Here is a 20909-nt window from a genome sequence, read left to right on the forward strand (position 1 = left end):
ACACCACACACGAAAATAAACTCAAAATGGATTAAAGATCTAAATGTAAGACCAGAAACTATAAAACTCCTAGCGGAAAACATAGGCAAAACACTCTCAGACATAAATCACAGCAGGATCCTCTATGATCCACATCCCAGAATTCTGGAAATAAAAGCAAAAATAAACAAATGGGATCTAATTGAAATTAAAAGCTTCTGCACAACAAAGGAAAATATAAGCAAGGTGAAAAGACAGCCTTCTGAATGGGAGAAAATAATAGCAAATGAAGCAACTGACAAACAACTAATCTCAAAAATATACAAGCAACTTATGCAGCTCAATTCCAGAAAAATAAACGACCCAATCAAAAAATGGGCCAAAGAACTAAATAGACATTTCTCCAAAGAAGACACATGGGTGGCTAACAAACACATGAAAAGATGCTCAACATCACTCATTATTAGAGAAATGCAAATCAAAACCACAATGAGGTACCACTTCACACCAGTCAGAATGGCTGTGATCCAAAAATCTGCAAGCAATAAATGCTGGAGAGGGTGTGGAGAAAAGGGAACCCTCCTACACTGTTGGTGGGAATGCAAACTAGTACAGCCACTATGGAGAACAGTGTGGAGATTCCTTAAAAAATTGCAAATAGAACTGCCATATGACCCAGCAATCCCACTGCTGGGCATACACACTGAGGAAACCAGAATTGAAAGAGACACAGGTACCCCAATGTTCATCGCAGCACTGTTTATAATAGCCAGGACATGGAAACAACCTAGATGTCCATCAGCAGATGAATGGATAAGAAAGCTGTGGTACATATACACAATGGAGTATTACTCAGCCATTAAAAAGAATACATTTGAATCAGTTCTGATGAGATGGATGAAACTGGAGCCGATTATACAGAGTGAAGTAAGCCAGAAAGAAAAACACCAATACAGTATACTAACACATATATATGGAATTTAGAAAGATGGCATTGATGACCCTGTATGCAAGACAGCAAAAAAGACACAGATGTGTATAGTGGACTTTTGGACTCAGAGGGAGAGGGAGAGGGTGGGATGATTTGGGAGAATGGCATTGAAACATGTATACTATCATGTAAGAATCGAATCGCCAGTCTATGTCCGATGCAGGATACAGCATGCTTGGGGCTGGTGCATGGGGATGACCCAGAGGGATGCTGTGGGGAGGGAGGTGGGAGGGGGGTTCATGTTTGGGATCGCATGTACACCCATGGTGGATTCATGTCAATGCATGGCAAAACCAATACAGTATTGTAAAGTAAAATAAAGTAAAAATAATAAATAAATAAATAAATAAATAAAGCCAGGTGAAACCAGGAGTGGTGATTACTTCTGAAATCTGAGTCAGTGAGGGTGGAAAGAAAAATAGAACCATTATTGAGAAAAGATAGGGTTAGAGCTTAAATCCAAGAATCAGGGTAAGGGGAAAAATGGGAGAACAAGCAAGAAGGCTAGTGGTCAGACAAGGGGAGCAGGGACTGGGCTGCGGAGTATGGTTCAGTGTGAAATCATGCATGATAGAGCTGTGGGGACTCCTTTTTACAGTCAGTGCATCCCATGAAGTCCAGAGGTATGAGTTAAGGAAGCCTCGGGATAGGTTACCCACTCCAGCATTCTCAGGCTTCCCTGATAGGCTTCCCTTAGGCTCAGACAATAAAGAATCCTCCTGCAATGTGGGAGACCTGGGTTTGATCTCTGGGTTGGGAAGATCCCCTGGAGGAGGGCATGGCAACCGACTCCAGTATTCTTGCCTGGAGAATCCCCATGGACAGAGGAGCGTGGTGGGCCAGTGTCCATGGCGTTGCAGAGTTGGACATGACTGAGCGACTAAGCATAGCACACAGCACATGGGTGTGCATCCTAAAAGCTGGGATTCCTGTTTTCATCTAAGCTCTGCTACTTCTTGCTATTGTGACCTTGGCAGGTCACTGTTCCTTCCTCCCTTGGCAAGTGAAGGCTGAAATAATTGCTTAACCAGAAGGCAATTATTCAGTGCCCATCTTTGATCTAAGCACTGTTGAAATTAGAAATGAAATAAGCCATAGCCCTTACAATCAAAAATTTTTTCTAATACATTTAAAGCACATGTTGCTTTGTGACAGCTCTGATCTTATTTTTTAGTACAAATTATGAATTTTGCATTCAAATCTTCAATGTAGGCTTTAATCTTGCTACTATATTTCAGTTGTCTTTATTATTTCCTTTGTTTTCTCATTCCATTGCCTCTCTATCTGAACTTACTTTTTTCTAGTAAGTTTCTGCCCTCCTTCACAGCGATGTGCTTTGAAAAAAAATCCTATTGAATATGCCAAGAAGTTTTAAAATATTCTCTTTGGTATCAGTAGTAAGTAATTTTTAAGAGGCCTTTCCCTTAAGCATTCAAAATGGTATTTCTTTTACTTTATATACAACATGTTTTTCCTAAGGGACTCACTTTATTATTTTTTTAATTCACTTTTACCAGGGCACTATACATATTCAGTATTTCCCAGCACACTGTACACATGATTTACTCTCAGCTCCACTCACTGTAACTTGGGTTTGCCTCTTCAGATCTTTAGCTAGTTGCCAATTCCAAGATTCTAGCAGTTTTTATTTTGTGTAGCTTTGTTGGCCTAAGGGGGATGACCACTGCCTGGCTTTCTAACCCTAGAGCAGATGACAGACATGTAAAGCTACCCACCTCTGTCAAATTCACAGAGTTTCCCTATCTCTGCCCCATTAAGAGAGTTTGATTCAGGGTCCTCAGACTGCAGCCCATCAGCATACATCCCAAATCAGCCTTCCAGCCCAGCTGGCTACTTGGGTTGGCAGTTTTTAATGGACTGAACTCAAAGGGAAGATAAGGTCCGGGTTGTGGAAGAGTTCTGGGAAACCAAGCGCACTGGCTGCTTCCAAAAAGCAAAGCAAAACAAAACAAAAAACCTTAACCATCAGCATTAGAGTAGAGGGATGACTGCTCTGTTTTTAGGCTTAAAGGAACCTTGCATTTGAAGTGGAGAGGTCCCAACTTTTGCAAGTCTGATGGTTTATTTTATTCATATGTCAGACATTATATTTCTCAAACAAGTCATTAAATACATTTAATCTTTTTGATTCTGTTAAACCTTCCCAGATTCTCCCTGAGAGTGTCAATTCTAGTTTTTCTAGTTGAATGTCATCTCAATTGTTTAAGTCAGCACAAGCTTACGCTTTTTTCTTGCATCTTCACAGATATTTTCAAATGAAGCAGAGAAAGGCTGCATCAGGGTTTGCTGCCCAAATGCCACCTAAAAGATTCAAACTCAGGCATTTACTGAGTACCTCCTTTGGCTTGTGGGACTCCCTGGTAGCTCAAACAGTAAAGCGTGTCTGCCTACAATGCGGGAGACCTGGGTTCAATCCCTGGGTTGAGACGATCTCCTGGAGAAGGAAATGGCAACCCACTCCAGTATTCTTGCCTGGAAAATCCCATGGATGGAGGAACCTGGTAGGCTACAGTCCATGGGGTTGCAAAGAGTCGGACACAACTGAGTGATTTCACTTTCACTTTTCCTTTGGCTTGTACAGATGTCTGTATTACAGTATGTACATACACACATATACACACACTCACACACATACACACACACTCACACTATGCCCCCAATTATCATGTGAACTTGGAACAGGTACAGTTTCTAAGTCTGTTTCCCCTCAGTTTAGCCTAGGCCTGCACATAGTAGGTGATCAATAAAGGGTAAGAGAAAAGAGCCAACCATGGAGAGAAAAAAGAATTGGGAGAGTGTGCTGTTGGTGAAGCAGAAGAACAGTGAGTGGCCACTGGTTCTCTGAGAGATTTTTTATTACCTAGATAAAATGCTAAGTGCAATCTATCACTGGTTAGACAGTGACATATGGACCCCAAAATTGTAAACATTCACCCACCATGCTCTCCTCCCCTCTAGAGCACTGCACATACTATGATTCCCTTGTTCATAAACGCTGTTTTCTATTTCACTCAGTGTCAATGTCACCTCCTATCTGAAGCTTTTTGTCAATGTCACCTCCTATCTGAAGCTTTTCTTGACTGATGAGACCATGGTGGGCCCTCATTTTCTATATGTCTATAGAGCCTTGGACAGTGAGTGGCATCTGGAGCTTGAACTTGCATCCCCATCGCCTGTTTATATAAATCATATATTGTTCATCCCCTACTGGGATTTTCTTAGTAGGACTTGGCACAAAGTACCCACTCCAGTGTTCTTGCCTGGAGAATCCCAGGGACAGGGGAGCCTGGTGGGCTGCCATCTATGGGGTCGCACAGAGTCGGACACGACTGAAGCAACTCAGCAGCAGCAGTAGGCATCAAATAAATTTTTCCTGAATGAGTGTTGCAGAAAGTAGTCACTGTAGTTTCTGGCAAAAGGATAAAATGACAAATAGATTCTGGGTGATTACTTGGATGTTATCCAAAACTGGATTGAGGGAAAGAGATTTGAACATAGATACAAAAATCCTCAAGAAAATACTAGCAAACTGGATCCAACAACACATCAAAAGGACCACACACCATGATCAAGTAAGGGTTATCCCCAGGATGCAAGGGTTTTTCAATATACACAAATTAATCTAGTGCTTTGAAAACTGATACAAATGTGATACAAACTGAAGAATAAAAACCATATGATCATCTCAATAGCTGCATAAAAAGCTTTCAACAAAATTCAACACCTATTTATGATTAAAAACTCTCCAGAAACTGGGCATAAAAGAAAACTATCTCAATGTAATAAAGGCCATATATGACAAACCCACAGCTAACATCATACTCAATGGTGAAAAACTAAAAGGATTTCCTCTAAGATTAGGAACAAGACAAGGATGTCTACTCTCGCCTCTTTTACTCAACATAATTTTAGACATCCTAGCCATGGCAATCAGAGAAGAAAAAAGAAATAAAAGGAATCCAAACTGGAAAAGAAGAAGTAAAACTGGTACTGTTTGCAGATTACATGATCCTGTACATAGAAAATCCTAAAGATGCTATCAGAAAACTACTAGAGCTCATCAGTTAATTCTATAAAGTTGAAAGAAACAAAAGAAAATGCAAAAATCTGTTGCATTTCTATACACTAACAATGAAAGATCAGAAAGAAAAATTAAGGAAACAATTCCATTTACCATCACATCAAAAATAATAAAATAACTAGGAATAAATCTACCTAAGGAGGCAAAAGACCTGTACTCTGAAAGCTATTAGACACTGATGAAAAAAACTGAAGATGACACAAACAGATGAAAAGATATACTATGTTCTTGGACTGGAAGAATTAATATTGTCAAAATAACTATATTACCCAAAGCAATCTACAGAATCCCCTATCAAACTGGCAATTTTCAAAGAACTAGATAAACAAAATTTTAAAATGTGTATGGAAACACAGAACACTCTGAATAGCCAAAAGAATCTTGAAGTAGAATAGAGCTGGAAGAATCATGCATCCTGACCTCAAACTACATTACAAAGTTACAGTAATCAAAGCAGTATAGTACTGGCCCAAAAGAAATACAGGTCAATGGAACAGGATGGAAAGCTCAGAAATAAACCCACACATCTATGTTCAATTATTCTATGACAAAAGAGGAAAGAATATACAATGGAGAGAAGACAGTCTTTCAATAAGTGGTGCTGGGGAAACTGGATAGCTATATGTAAAAGAATAAATTAGAACATTCTCCAATACCATACAAAAAATAAGCTTCAAATGGATTAAAGACTTAAATATAAGACCAGATACTATAAAATGCTTAGAAGGAAACAGACAGAGCACTCTTTGACATAAATAACAGCAATATCGTTCTGGATCCATCTCTTAGGATTAATAAAAATTAAAACAAAAATAAACAAATGGGACCTAATTAAACTTAGAAGCTTTTTCACAGAAAAGGAAACCATAAATAAAACAAAAAGACAGCCCAAAGAATTGGAGAAAATATTTGCAAATGAGGTAACTGACAAGGGATTAACCTCCAAAATACACAAGCAGTTCATGCATCTCAATCTAAAAAAACAGACAACCTAATCAAAAATGGGCAAAACATCTAAATAGATATTTCCCTAAAAAGACATACAGATGACCAAAAAGCACATGAAAAGATGCTCAACACTACTAATTATTTGTTGTTGTTGTTCAGTTGCCAAGTCATGTCTGATTCTTCGTGATTATTAGAGAAATGCAAATCAAAATGCAATGGGTCATCACCTCATCAGTCAGAATGGCCATAATCAAAAACTCTGCAAACAAAAATGCTAGAGAGGGTGTGGAGAAAACGGAACCCTACTACATTGTTGGTGGACATGTAAGTTGGTACAGCCACTATGGAGAACAGTATGGAGATTTCTTAAGAAAATTAAAAACAGATACTTCAATCTCACTCCTGGGCAAATATTTGGAGAAAACCATAATTTTAAAAGATACAGGCACCCCAACATTCATTGCAGCACTATTTACAATAGCCAAGACATGGAACCTAAATGTTCATTGACAGATGCTGAATGGACAAAGAAGATATGGTACATATATAAAATGGAATATTACTCAGTCATCCAAAAGAATGAAATAATGCCATCTGCACAACATGGATGGACCTAGAGGTTATCATGCTAAAAAAAGTGACATAAGTTGGACAGAGAAAGACAAATATCAATGACATTACTTATATGTGGAATCTAAAAAAATAATACAAATGAATTTATTTGTAAAACAGAAACAGACTCACAGGCTTCACAAACAAACTTATGGTTATCAAAGGGGAAAGGTGTTAGGGAGGGATGAATTATATATACTACTATATATAAAATAATCAACAAAGACCTACTATATAGCACAGAGAACTCTACTTAACGTTCTGTAGTAACCTATATGGAAAAAGAATCTGAGAAAGAATAGATATATGTATGTGTATAACTGAATCGCTTTGTTGTACACCTGAAACTAACACAGCATTTTAAATCAGCTATACTCCAATATTAAATAAAAATTTTTTAAAAATGAGATTTGGGGAGAAATTTCTAGCCTAGGATTTCCTTTCTTGTATCTTATCTAAGATCATCTTTTCCTTCCAGTTTGTGAGATAAATTCATAGCATGATAGCTATTCAAACGTAAGGCCAACCCAAGGGCAATTGTGAAGGGAAATCCCTGCTAAGAAACATCAGGTGATGTATGAAGTATGTTTATAAAACAGTAAAATTTCTAAAGAAGTAAATACAGGGACTTCCCTCACGGTCCAGTGGTTGAGACTGTGCTTCCACTATAGGGGGTGCAGGTTCAATCTCAGGTCAGGAACTAATACCCCACATGCTGCACTGCATGGCCAAGACATTAAATACATCAAGAAACAAACTTGTATTCACATACTGCTTCAATAGAAAGAAAGATTATATTTTTTAAAATATAGCAGGATTTTTTAATACAGTTGGGCATATGTCCCCATGCAAGACATCTCCTTTGGTGAGTACATACCTATTTTGTACTTAATCTAATCAGACAGATGCTCTTCAAAGCACTCATTGGCTTGTTTGGAATCCTACTTTGTGTTTGAGCTAACTTTATTGGAATCCTGATGATGGCAATTCTTAAGTCTCTGGATGTCAGGGTTGGTTTTAAGAAACAGACAAAGCCCTTGGGAAGCCATGGCACTTGCCATGCTGGGTAGTGAAGCTGGTACAGCAGGTGTCTCAAGGTAAGGACCCCAAGGGAAGGACTCTGGATCCAAGCCCTGGATTTCAGAGCCACGATCATTTTATGATACAACCATGCTTTTCTTGGGGGGGGGGTGTCATTTTATGAACCAGTCATCCTTCTTAACTTCTTTAACATTTTTTAAAAGTTTTAATTTTTATTTGTTTGTTTCCAGCTTTTCATTCATTCTATTTCTTTTTTCTTTTTGGTTGTGTCATGTGACATGTGGCATTTTAGTTCCCCAACCAGGGATTGAACCTGGGTCCCTTGCAGTGGAAGCATGGAGTCTTAACCACTGAACAGCTAGGGAAGACCCTTCTTTAACATTTTAAGTGTCTCCTATATTTTGCTTTAGATATTTGTGTCTAAGACATGGATTTTTGTACTTATACAGAATGTGTCCTTCCCTTAAGTTCTGTTGGTACCCAGAAAGTCAGTCATTTGAAAGTATGACTTTCTAGCTGTAGCCTAGGGCACATGGACCTCTCTGGACATTCCTCTTCTGTTTCCATGGGCCAAATAGGAGGCCAAGTTCATTATTTTTTTGCATGGGCATGCTTCACGGACTCCAGACAGACATTGCTTTTGCTATGTCCAATTTTCTTTTCTATCATGACTCTCTTTTATACACAAAAGTTGATTGTGTCAAATAGGTAATGAAAGTAAAGACCGGGTCTTTCTGTTGGCTACACAAAAATATTTATAATAATCCTAATAGAATTAACCACGAAACCAAAGCTTGCTAAGTCTTGAAGTTCCTCAAGCCAGCAGGCCTGCTCCACTGTCACATGGTGCATGAAGCTTGGACTGCTCAGGGCTTCCATTCTAAAGCCCTGCCTTAATGCACCTCACACTTTGCTTCTCAGTGGGACAGCTGGATTCTGAATTCATCTTTTCCTGTTTGTGGTTTCTCCTGGCCTCTTGGACCTGAAGTTTATCTCTTTCTCCCTAGTTTTCACATGCTTCATCCATCCTCAAACACGATTCTTAGTGCTAAGCTACTCTTAGCCACCCAATCTTGCTTGGCCATCGAGATATTATCCCTTAGCTTAGGTAGTTATGAGCACTTTCACCAAGGTCAGGCTGGCACCTCCAGCTCCAAATCTCTGAACCTAAAGTGAGTCTAAAGGTCACTACAGCTGAATTTACCCACTAACATAAGTTATTAATTTTATTTTACTTTTACCAATATTTATCTGAAATTCTAATAATGTTAGCCTACACTCTAAACATCCCTGACTCAGAGCCTAGGCAGATGTGTGGCTGTGGCAAGCTAGACCATGGGTGGTAATATTTACCACTTATTTACCCAGCAGCCTGGAGATAGAGATGGAAAACATGACTCCACAAACTCATGTAAATAGGAAAATTGCATAGGCAGGGGCTCACGACTTCTATTCGCTCCATGGGACAAAGAGGCAGCAGTAGCTATAAGCAAGAAATCCTGCTTTTAACACTCTCAAAGTTGGCTCAGAAACAATGAGAACTTTCAGCAGATCGTCCTGTGTAGTTGCAAGAACCTTCTCAACAGCAGTACATCTGCAAGAAGCCAGTGGGCTGTTGGCCGGCTTTGTTTATATTTCCTCTTTTTCCTTTCTCCTCAACTTTGCTTCTTCCAGCTCTGGAGCCCTTTGGCCCACCTTCACCTTCGTGCAAGAACTGACTGTTACTTACCATGCCCTTTAGTGTCAGATCTGCTAAGGGAGACCGGTTGCCATGGAAATCTGGCCAAACATGTAAATCAACAGTGAGGAAACCCACGGGCTGAGCCTTCTTAATCAGATCCAGGTGACTGTTCAAATATGCATATACACTCTGGCGTCTGGAAGAGAAGAGGATGTTGTTTTTAAAAGGGGGGGTAGGGTCAGGGAGCAAACTGCTCTGCAGAAAGAAACTGTTTGTACTCTCACATCAGATCCAGAATGTAAGTGGGGTCCCAAAACCTTCAGCAAAGAAACCACCCCCAACTTACAGAAATCAGCAAACCTTACTCTCAGATCACATTGTACTCTCACCAGGGACAAGAAGCCCGTCCTGGTGGAAGGTGGAAAGGTCTGGACTTGGAAGACCAGATCCAAAAATGGCTTTTTTCCATAGTAGGTATGTAACCATGAAAAAGTTATTCAAACTTTCTGAACCACTCTTTTTGCATCTGTAAAAAAAGCCTTTATAATTCCTGCCCAACTGACCTCATAGGATTATTGTGAAGATCAAAGGAGACTATGTAGGTGAAGATACACGATTCTGCAAACTGTATAGTGCTACACGTATGTAAAGGATTTTTAAAAATCAGTATTACTAATTGTAATAATAATTTGACATATGGAGACAAATGTAAGTTCCCAGACTCAAGATGCGAGTTTGCTGAAAGCAGTGATAGGATGGGCTGGATGCAGTTGGGATCAACAGCTGGGAGACTTGATTTCCAACCCAAACCTACCTAATGACAATGCATTAGTTCTTGTTCTTTTTAAGCCTTAGTTTCTTCATATGTAGAATGAAAGAGATGACCTTTCTCATTGTCTCAGTCTATTTACTTGAGAGAGAGACAGAGAGGTTGGGCTTGGGAGGATGGGCTTAGGGCAGGCAGAACCAAGATCTGTATCCAAGACCATGCTGGATAGAGATCCTGGTTCTACCTGTTCTCACTGGGTGACATAAGCCAGTGACTTAACCTCTCTGAACCTCAGTTTCCCATACATATAATGAGTAGGAAATTTCACCTTACTGGGTGAAATCTCATTGCATGACACAAAGATTAAAGTTGGTTAGCCTTCCTCTCTTTAAAGGTGCTTGCTTCTCTTGAAATGACAATTCTAGAAGAAAGTGGACTAGTATCCCATGCCACCACCCACTGTTGGCCTTGGAACCATAGCTTTAAAGTATAAAAACACAACTTGAATAATGGCAAGTAAAAAAAGTGTAAGAGATCAATGACCAAGGGATGCTGATACATAAGATACCTAACATATTTATTATTTACATTTAAAATGCTTTAGGGGTACAGCTCAGCGATTCCTAGTTCTAGTTCTGTGAAACTGAATGCCTTTCTGGGTCCTATGAAATTCCTGAAAATTTTTTACACTAGGTATAAAGAAACAAACAAGTGGTATTTTTCAAACTCTAACAATATATAAATTTTATGTAGAACTCCAAGATACAAAATATAGAAAAACAAAACTAATCTATGTAAGTACTTGCATGTGTCTGTGAGAATGTATGTGTGCGTGTGTGTGTTTGTGAGATGTGTGCTGGGTGGAGGTGCAGGCAGTCCTCCTTAGGCACTCTCTTTGGTCCTTGACCTGACATCTCATTCCCGTTTGGAAAAATCTTTCAACCTGTATCAGAAAATGAAAATCTTGTTGGGAAAAGGCTTACTAACCACAACAACATTAACTGCTGCTCCTTCTTCCTCTGGCCTTCAACCACAACCCAGGGAGCCAGGTACTGGTAACACCGCTTATAGACGGAATGTGTAAGGAGTGAAGACATGTGATGACCAAGTTCAAACTTAAACCCTCTCTGTGATTCTGAAGCCAGGTGCTTTCTGTATCTCTGGCCAGGAATGATTTGTCAAAGCCCCAAGTTTAAGTTCTGTTTTAGAATGATTCTATGATACTGTTGGGCTTCCCTGGTGGCTCAGGGGTAAAGAACCTTCCTGCAATGTAGGAGTTGCAGCAGACTCGGTCTTGACCCCTGGGTTGGGAAGATCCCCTGGAAAAGGGCATGGCAATCCACTCCATTATTCTTGTTTGGAGAATCCCATGGATAGAGGAGCCTGGCGGGCTACAATCTACAGGCTTGCAACAGTCTGTACAGTCAGACATGACTAAAGTGACTGAGCATAGTGCACGCATGATAGTGTCAGGCAAGGTCCTCTGAGGTCTTCATAGATGACCAGGCCAGAACCACACATCTGGGGAGAATCCGACTGTACCCTGCTTGTACATTTCCCAGCTTCTCTGCTCCTGGTCCAACAGAATCACCCGGTCAACAATGGCCATAAGAACATCCTTTCCACCTAGAAGTCAAGAGTCTGCATTAATTCTAGCTTCAGAAAAACATCACTGCACTTAGAGTAAAGGGATTTAAAAAAAAAAAAAGCACATGTCTATAAATCTTTTGTCTCTCAAGGAATCTCAGAGCAGGGAATTTGGTTTCAGACATCTGGGTCAATAAGAATCTATTGGCCTAATTACTATTGATTCGTCATTGTCTCATTTACTGTGGGTCTTTGCAAACAGTGAGATTCATTTAGCTTCTACATATATGGTCACTCATGCACTAATGAGATCCCTGGGGGATGGGGCCTATGCTTACCCCCTTTGACTCCTAACCTCCCTGCAGCTGTATGTTTATTCTTTGAATGCAGCCATTCTCCTGCACATTTTTTCAATTATCCCTTACCATGTGTGCTATCTGAGTATATCATTCAAAATGAAATGCACTTGGAAAACATTAAAATAACAAATGCACATCATTATTCACATAATTTTAACCTTGCCTGGTGCCTTTTTTGGTTCTGACTTTGTTTCAGTTTGTATGTTTTATCAATTCTTTCCCAAATGGCGGTCTGCCCTCTTTCAGCTTGGGAATCATATATTAACTGTTCTTACTGGATCTGTCTCCCTCTTTCTCATGAATATTCCAGGCTTATATATCCTCTCTTACAGAGAGAAATCCTTGCTCTCCTACTCTTGGTGCGTATGAAGAAAATACAGTTTCAACAATCACAAAGCGACTTCACTGTGTGCCAGGTGGCTGACCAGACACACTAAACCTCTCCAAGCCCGGTTTACTTTTTTGCCATCAGGGCCAATACTTCTACCTTATAGGCTGCTCTGAAGAACAGATATGGAGTCCTGAGTACTACAAAATGATAGATGATTGATAAATAGTTCCCTCTTGCTTCTATCACAGGACATTCATTTCTAGTTTTTTTAAAATATAAAAGTCGGAAGATTTTTTTTTTCAGACTTTATGGTTCACAATCTTCAATGCAGACAGGACCCCTGGAATCTCTCCTTTCCTTCTCCATAAATCATTTAATTCTTTGGATTCACAGGCTAACCTAAAGTATGGTTACCACCCTTTCATATCCCAAATCAGAACACATGGTGTAACTGAAGAATCTGTGCCCTTTCTAGGAGAAAGAGAGTCTTGGAAAAGAAGCTTCCACACTCTTTCTAGTTCCTACTTCTTGACCCACTGTAAAAGGTATTCTGCTTGGACTTCCCCTTTGCCTTCCCCCACCCTGTTCTACTAAGACTGGTCCCACCATAAAGATCAGTCCCCTCTTTGCCGCTATCTCCAGTGGACCATGATTTACCTTTATTTCACTTGAACTGTCTTGTGCATTTTGTCCTGCATGACCATTCCTTACTCATTTGTTTTATCCCCTTGTTTCCAGGCCACGGTTCTCTTTTGGTTTCCTATCTCCTCTCCAGCTGGTTCTCTTCCTCTGTCCCTAAGTATATGAAGACTCTCAGAGTCCAGTCCACAGTCCTCTTCTCATTTTTTCTCTACCCTTGGATGATTCCATCTTCCTTTCACGGCTCCAGTTAACTATCTAGTGCTGAAGACTTCCAATATATGCCCTTATCTCCAGCTTCTTTCTCTGTGATGAGTTCCATGTCAAATATTCAAGCACCCATCAAATGCTTTCCCCTGGAAGCCCAAAGGGATCTCAACTAAAGATACCTATTAGGACACACATGGTCTTTTCTGACATACTCAATCTTCCTTCTATGCTCCTTGGTTTGACCAAAGCCAAGCTCACTTAACTTCCCTGGTGGCTCAGTGGTAAAGAATCTGCCCACAACATAGCAGACATGAGTTCGATCCCCAGGCAAGGAAGATCCCCTGGAGAAGGAAATGGCAACCAACTCCAGTATTCTTGCCTGGGAAATCCCATGGACAGAGGACCCTGGTGGCTACAGTCCATGGGGTCACAAAAGAGCTGGACAAGACTTAGCAACTAAACAACAACAAGCTCATTTCAGTGGTTGCTCAATAATTTTAGGGGCAGAATCAGAGCGGGTATCATATTTGACTTCTCCTTCTCCCTCAGTTTCCAAATTTAAGTTTCCACCAGAATCTGTTAATTTATTATTTTAAATATTCCTCTAACCAGCATACTTTTCTCTTGTGCAACTGCCACTCTTTATGCATGCCTCCTTAAATGCCCAGATTAGAGCTTTGGCCTCAACTTATCTCCCCTGTTGAAATTTTGCCCTCTCCAAACTGGGTTTTCTGCACTCCTTCCTGGGTGGTTCATTGAAAATGCAACTCTGATTATGACTCCATACCTATCTAAAACTTTTAGTGGCTCTTTCCCATTGCCCTCAAGATAAAGCATAAGCTTCCTTGTTTGACATAGATGTTCTTCCTTATTTAGTCCTTGTCACACTGTTCTGTACCACAGACATGTTTTCCATTCCTCTTCCCTCCTCACCCCTGCACACATCATGCTCCAGTGACACGAAACTACTTTGGATTTTTCAAAGTATGCAGGTCTTAACCTCTGAATGTTTGCCTGTTCTCCTTCTCTCCTAGAATTCTCTTCCTTGCCTCCTTTACCTGCCTATGGTAATCATTGTTCAAGACTCTTTTTATTTTTCATTGAAGTATCGTTGGTTTACAGTGCTGTGTTAGTTCTTGGTATACAGCAAAGTGATTCAGTTTATTTATAAATAACTTGGGCTTCCCTGGTGGCTCAGCAGGTAAAGAATTCACCTGCAATGCAGGAGATGCAGGTTTGATTCTAGGGTTGGGAAGATCCCTTGGAGGAGGGCATGGCAACCCACTCCAGTATTCTTGCCTAGGAAATCTCACGGACAGAAGAGCCTGGCAGGCTACGGTCCATAGGGTCACACAGAGACAGACACGACTGAAGTGACTGAGTACACATATACACATACACACACATAGACAAACATACATACACATATATGCATATATACACACACACATATATGGGTATTATATATGTATATTCTTTTTCAGATTATTTTTCTCTATAGTTTATTATAAGGTATAGAATATAGTTCCCTCTGCTACACAGTAGAACCTTATTGTTTATCTATTTTATATACAGTAGTTTGTATCTGGTATCCAAAACTCCTTATATAGCCCTCCTTACCCCCTTTCCCATTTGGTAACCTTTGGTGTTTTTCCCTTCTGTTCTTCACATGGTTATCTCATTTTTATCCTTCTTGTCTTAACTGTGTTCCCATCAGCTAGGGCTTCCCTGACCACCTCATTTAATGGGGTTCCCCTGATATTCTATGACTGTACTCTGTCAGTTTTTTTCATATCAGGCTTGGTCACCATATATTTATTCATGGGTTTGTTTACTTATTAACTGCCTGTGGCCTCCTGTGGACTTTAAGCTTCATCAAGGCAGACCATCACCAGTATACATTCAGAATTTAGCAGAGAACTTGGCACACAGTACCACTCCAGAGTATATATCAAATGAATGGTCCTTCTGCCACTATATAACTGTCTCAATGTTATCTGTATCCATCTCTGGAATCTGAACTCCTGGGAAACAGTCACATCTTACTCATCCCATCAGGTGTTCAACACGGTTACTGAAGTGTAGAGTGAATAAATATTGATCCCACATGGAACATTAGAGGTTATTTTTAAGCTCTCCATCTCATTGTAGCACAGGGCTGCCGAAGAGTAGATTTCTGTAGTCACATGGATACAGCCTTCCAGGAGTATGGATGTATCCCACAGAAGAGGGCAGAGAAAAGGAATAATCATCTTGTGACATCCACCCCTCTGCTTCTACTCATGTGCCAGGCACTATGTTGGGCTGCAGTGAATCTGCTGAGAGGCAGAAAATAAAGAATTGATTTCCTAAGTCAGCATAGCCCTCAGTCTTCTTAGCACCCTAAAGAGCAGTTTCTTATACTTGCCTGAAGAACAGAAGCCAAAGAAAGGCACTGTAATATCCAGCTTATGTCTATTTAAAAAAACATTTCTCATCCAAGAGACATCAAGAATTTACTGATTATCCTGGCACATCTTAGGGGATAAAAGGTGTTAATATCATCACCCTGGCTCTATGATTGCCAGAGCTCAGGGGAGCCTAAGTAAATACTTGTTGATAGACTGATGGTCCCAGTTGTTGGAATGAGGGACCAAGGTTGAAGAATCCATACAGGCCAAGGAAACACAAGAATGGACAGTGAGGACAATGTTTACAAGTGGACTCCCTGTAGTACTCATTTCCTCCTCTAGAATTAAATGAGATTTCATATATATATAATCTATATATATATTATATATATATAATTATCACTAAGCACAGTGTTAGGCACATTGCAAATTCTTAAAAAATGTTCTTGGCCTTTCTTTCTCCAGGGGGAATTTATACAGATTTTAATGGAAAGATTTAGATACACCCTGAAATTTGGCATATGGGGGACCAGTACATTTTAAAAGTGATCCTCAGTGGGATTATGGAAATCACAGAAACAAAAGCAGTTTGAAGAAGAAATCAGATTAAAAAAAATTGATTGTCCTCAAAGGAATAACAAAAAACTCCAGGGGAGGTGGGATAAAAGAAACACAGATTGAGCAAGAGGATGAGAATTAGCAGGAACCTTGCACCTCTGAAAGACTGGAAGTGAACAAAATCACACCACTGCCTGCAGTGAGAGCTGCAAAAGCAGCTCAGAATGGGGCTGGGCTTCTCTGTCTCCACTCCTCCTCCTCCAGGAGATTATCAGCCTGCTGAGGTCAGGATCTCTGTATTCCACTGACCCCTCTTCCCACCAATGGTTTATTCTCTATAGAGCACCTAAAGTCATCTTTTTAAACAAAAGTCTTTAATAATAGCTTTCTACAATGACCCACATGGTTTGGCCCTTGGCTAAATTTCAGCTCTCATCTGTCCCCCATTCTCTTCCACTTTGGTCCAGCCATAGTGACCTTTACAATGTCTACTGAGTTTGCCAAGCTGGCTTCTGCCTCCAGACCATGGGACTTGTTGTTCCTTTCATCCAAAGGGATCTTCTTTGCATAATCATGGTTTGTTCCCTCTCTTTATTCAGAGTCCTCTTTGAGTACAACCTAATGAAGGATGGCTCTCACACCTGAAATAGCTCCCATCCATCACCTCAACACCTCTCACTCTATGTCTCCTTACTCATCTCTATTTTTCTTTAGAATGCTGATCAATTCCTGGAGTCTGTGTTCTCTTTCTCTCTCTGCAGATATGCATACACATATGTGTATATGTATATGCATGCCCATAATTTCCATGAAAACAGGGACTTATTTATTTCTTTGTTCACTGTTATAAGTGTTCATAAGACACTGAGCAGACAGTCAGAGGCCCCAAATTTTAACCTTGGCTCTGCTGCCAACCTTGAATCCAGTACTTGTGGATTATTATCTTCCCACCAAATCCTGCCATCACCATAACCTCATTCTGAAACACTGGTAAAGAGTCTTTAAGAGAAGTAAGAAAGTAATAGGCAGTCTAGAGGGAAAGAGCTGAAGTTATATCAATGGAACGTGATCTCTGGCAAAGCAGTAAAATATCTGGATATTTGACCCCACATAGAAAGAGACTCTGGTTGTCATTTACATGCATTGGTACATCTAGTTACTGTTTACTCACTTCATAAGCTCATAAAACAGTCCTCTTCAGGATGAACTCTAGGGGTACAGTCCGTGGAGAGCATAAAATACTAAGTCTGTTTATCAACATTTGTCTCTATGGTTTCAAATAGGATTTGCTGATGCTAAGCTCTGAGATAGGGGTGACCTGCATTGCTGTTTTCAGAGCGCCCCAAGTCGCACCAAAAGAGGCATACAGCTTTTCATTCCAAGGGATTTGTTGTCCCTTCCAAATAACCAACTTCACATAATAACAACTATTCTTATTTGGTTCTAAGATCCGAAGTACAGTGAGTGCTATAGTCCTGATACAGTCTATTTATACATCCGATAAACAGAGACACATTTTCTTTTGCAAGATAACATAAGGAAACTAAAAGGGAAGAAAATGAACACTGAATGCCTACTAAATATATGGGCTACAGATAAAATATAGAATTAAAAGAAGCCAAGGCTGTAGATGGGGTTATGGAAAAAGACCACAAAGACAGAATAGCTCCAAGAAAGTAGCAGTGATGAACTCTGATGTCAGTGATCAAGAAGCGGACCATGAACTTGAAAAGGAGATTAAGAAAAAGTCAGACATACAGAAACAAAACTGGGTGAAGACGATGTTCTAGACAATCAAGGGAAGAGAGTACTGGAAAGAGAGGAGTGATCACCGGTGCCGCATGCAGCTGGGAGCTCAAGGAAAGGGACTGCAAGGCATCCTGTGTTTGCTGAAAACTGGAATATTAAATGTTTCAGGGGCTGATAATGACAGAATTCAAACTCGAGTGGGCAAGGGAGGAGTGAGGAAACTGACCAGGAGTACACGCAATGCTTTGGGGCAACTTAGCTCTAAAGAGAAGGAAAAATACAGAGAGGCAGTTGGAAAGGGGGTTGAAGTCAGCTGGCACGTGAAGAGATGTGGGCTTTAAACCTAGCCTGACTTTACCAGTGAATTCCATAAATTTATGCTTCTGGACCACCCTATGCTGTGGTTTCTCTGAGTTTGCATGCTAAGCCATAAATTCTTTCTATTTTCAGTCAAAACTACTTACATGAGGTTCAGCTATAGAAAAAGTTCTGGAAATTTTGAGTATTTCATGGCAAAGTCTAAACTATCCCTTAGGTTTGTGTTGAGCTTTAAGGTCTTCAGAGACTGGCGTTTCCATGGTCTACTTTCATCCTCATAATACTTGGAAAACTAGTTAAGCGGGGTGATATTGTAATTTTATGGGTGAGGAAACTGAGTCATCAAGAGATTTATGGCAGAATCGGTACAAGAAGCCAAGACCTCTGATTCCCAGTCCAGTGGTCTTGCTGCTCCCTGAGAAGGCAGGCAAGTGATGGATGACGGACATCTGCTGCTTAACCCTAGAACAATCCCCTCCAAAAAAATCCTCCTCTTTTATGATCATTTGTAATAGCAGTAGAAGTTATGGTAGTGGTGGTTGTCATTGTCATTGTGTAGTTTATGAAGGCTTTCCAAATACTCAAATTCTTGGAGCTACCCACAGCTGGCTCTCTCCTGTCTACTATCCCATGTCAGTTAAGGAAACTAAGGTTCACACAACAATGCATGTGAGAGCTGGGATTTGAATCCAGATCTTGGAACTCTGTATCTGCGCTCTTTTTTGTGTGTTAAAGGTTTATAAATGCTGGATCTTTCCGAGAATCTGATAAAAGCTATGGCCTCTTTCCATAAATATACACATAAATATGTAATCAACAAAACTCTGCACACAATTAGCAGTTCACTGATGATCTGAGGTTAGGCATCCCTCCTCTAGGTTATGTGGTCTCGATTATACAGTGGAAGTGAGAAATAGATTTAAGGGACTAGATCTGATAGATAGAGTGCCTGATAAACTATGGATGGAGGTTCGTGACATTGTACAGGAGACAGGGATCAAGACCATCCCCAGGGAAAAGAAATGCAAAAAAGCAAAATGGCTGTCTGGGGAGGCCTTACAAATAGCTGTAAAAAGAAGAGAAGCGAAAAGCAAAGGAGAAAAGGAAAGATATAAGCATCTGAATGCAGAGTGCCAGAGAATAACAAGAAGAGATAAGAAAGCCTTCTTCAGCAATCAATGCAAAGAAATAGAGGAAAACAACAGAATGGGAAAGACTAGAGATCTCTTCAAGAAAATTAGAGATATCAAGGGAATATTTCATGCAAAGATGGGCTCAATAAAGCACAGAAATGGAATGGACCTAACAGAAGCAGAAGATATTAAAAAGAGATGGCAAGAATACACAGAAGAACTGTACAAAAAGGATCTTCATGACCCGGATAATCACGATGGTGTGATCACTCATCTAGAGCCAGACATTTTGGAATGTGAAGTCAAGTGGGCCTTAGAAAGCATCACTATGAGCAAAGCTAGTGGAGGTGATGGAATTCCAGTTGAGCTATTTCAAATCCTGAAAGATGATGCTGTGAAAGTGCTGCACTCAATATGCCAGCAAAGTTGGAAAACTCAGCAGTGGCCACAGGACTGGAAAAGGTCAGTTTTCATTCCAATCCCAAAGAAAGGCAATGCAAAAGAATGCTCAAACTACCACACAATTGCACTCATCTCACATGCTAGTAAAGTAATGCTCAAAATTCTCCAAGCTAGGCTTCAGCAATACGTGAACCGTGAACTTCCTGATGTTCAAGCTGGTTTTAGAAAAGGCAGAGGAACCAGAGATCAAATTGCCAACATCTGCTGGATCATGGAAAAAGCAAGAGAGTTCCAGAAAAACATCTATTTCTGCTTTGTTGACTATGCCAAAGCCTTTGACTGTGTGGATCACAATAAACTGTGGAAAATTCTGAGAGAGATGGGAATACCAGACCACCTAACCTGCCTCTTGAGAAATCCGTATGCAGGTCAGGAAGCAACAGTTAGAACTGGACATGGAACAACAGACTGGTTCCAAATAGGAAAAGGAGCACGTCAAGGCTGTATATTGTCGCCCTGCTTATTTAACTTATACGCAGAGTACATCATGAGAAACGCTGGGCTGGAAGAAGCACAAGCTGGGATCAAGATTGCTGGAAGAAATATCAATAACCTCAGATATGCAGATGACACCACCCTTATGGCAGAAAGTGAAGAGGAACTAAAAAGCCTCTTAATGAAAGTAAAAGAGGAGAGCGAAAAAGTTGGCTTAAAGCTCAACATTCAGAAAACGAAGATCATGGCATCCGGTCCTATCACTCCATGGGAAATAGATGGAGAAACAGTGGAAACAGTGTCAGACTTTATTTTTGAGGCCTCCAAAATCACTGCAGATGGTGACTGCAGCCATGAAATTAAAAGACGCTTACTCCTTGGAAGAAAAGTGATGACCAACCTAGACAGCATATTCCAAAGCAGAGACATTACTTTGCCAACTAAGGTCCGTCTAGTCAAGGCTATGGTTTTTCCAGTGGTCATGTATGGATGTGAGAGTTGGACTATGAAGAAGGCTGAGCACCGAAGAATTGATGCTTTTGAACTGTGGTGTTGGAGAAGACTCTTCAGAGTCCCTTGGACTGCAAGGAGATCCAACCAGTCCATTCTGAAGGA

General features: G+C 40.3%; 1 protein-coding gene across 8 annotated transcripts in view; it reads right to left on the reverse strand.

The window, feature by feature from the left end:
- Window positions 1-20909, reverse strand: part of FGGY (FGGY carbohydrate kinase domain containing) — a 502857-nt gene that overhangs the window by 112010 nt on the left and 369938 nt on the right. For all 8 annotated transcript variants that reach the window (XR_011144409.1, XM_068963998.1, XM_068963999.1 and 5 more), the window contains one exon: window positions 9403-9550. Coding sequence is in view for 7 of the 8 variants with exons in the window: in XM_068963998.1 (XP_068820099.1) it covers window positions 9403-9550 (148 nt within the window). In the remaining variant the exon portion in view is untranslated. The remainder of the gene's footprint in view (window positions 1-9402; window positions 9551-20909) is intronic.

The sequence above is a fragment of the Capricornis sumatraensis genome, chromosome 2 (assembly GCF_032405125.1).
Source record: "Capricornis sumatraensis isolate serow.1 chromosome 2, serow.2, whole genome shotgun sequence".
Lineage (NCBI taxonomy): Eukaryota > Metazoa > Chordata > Mammalia > Artiodactyla > Bovidae > Capricornis > Capricornis sumatraensis.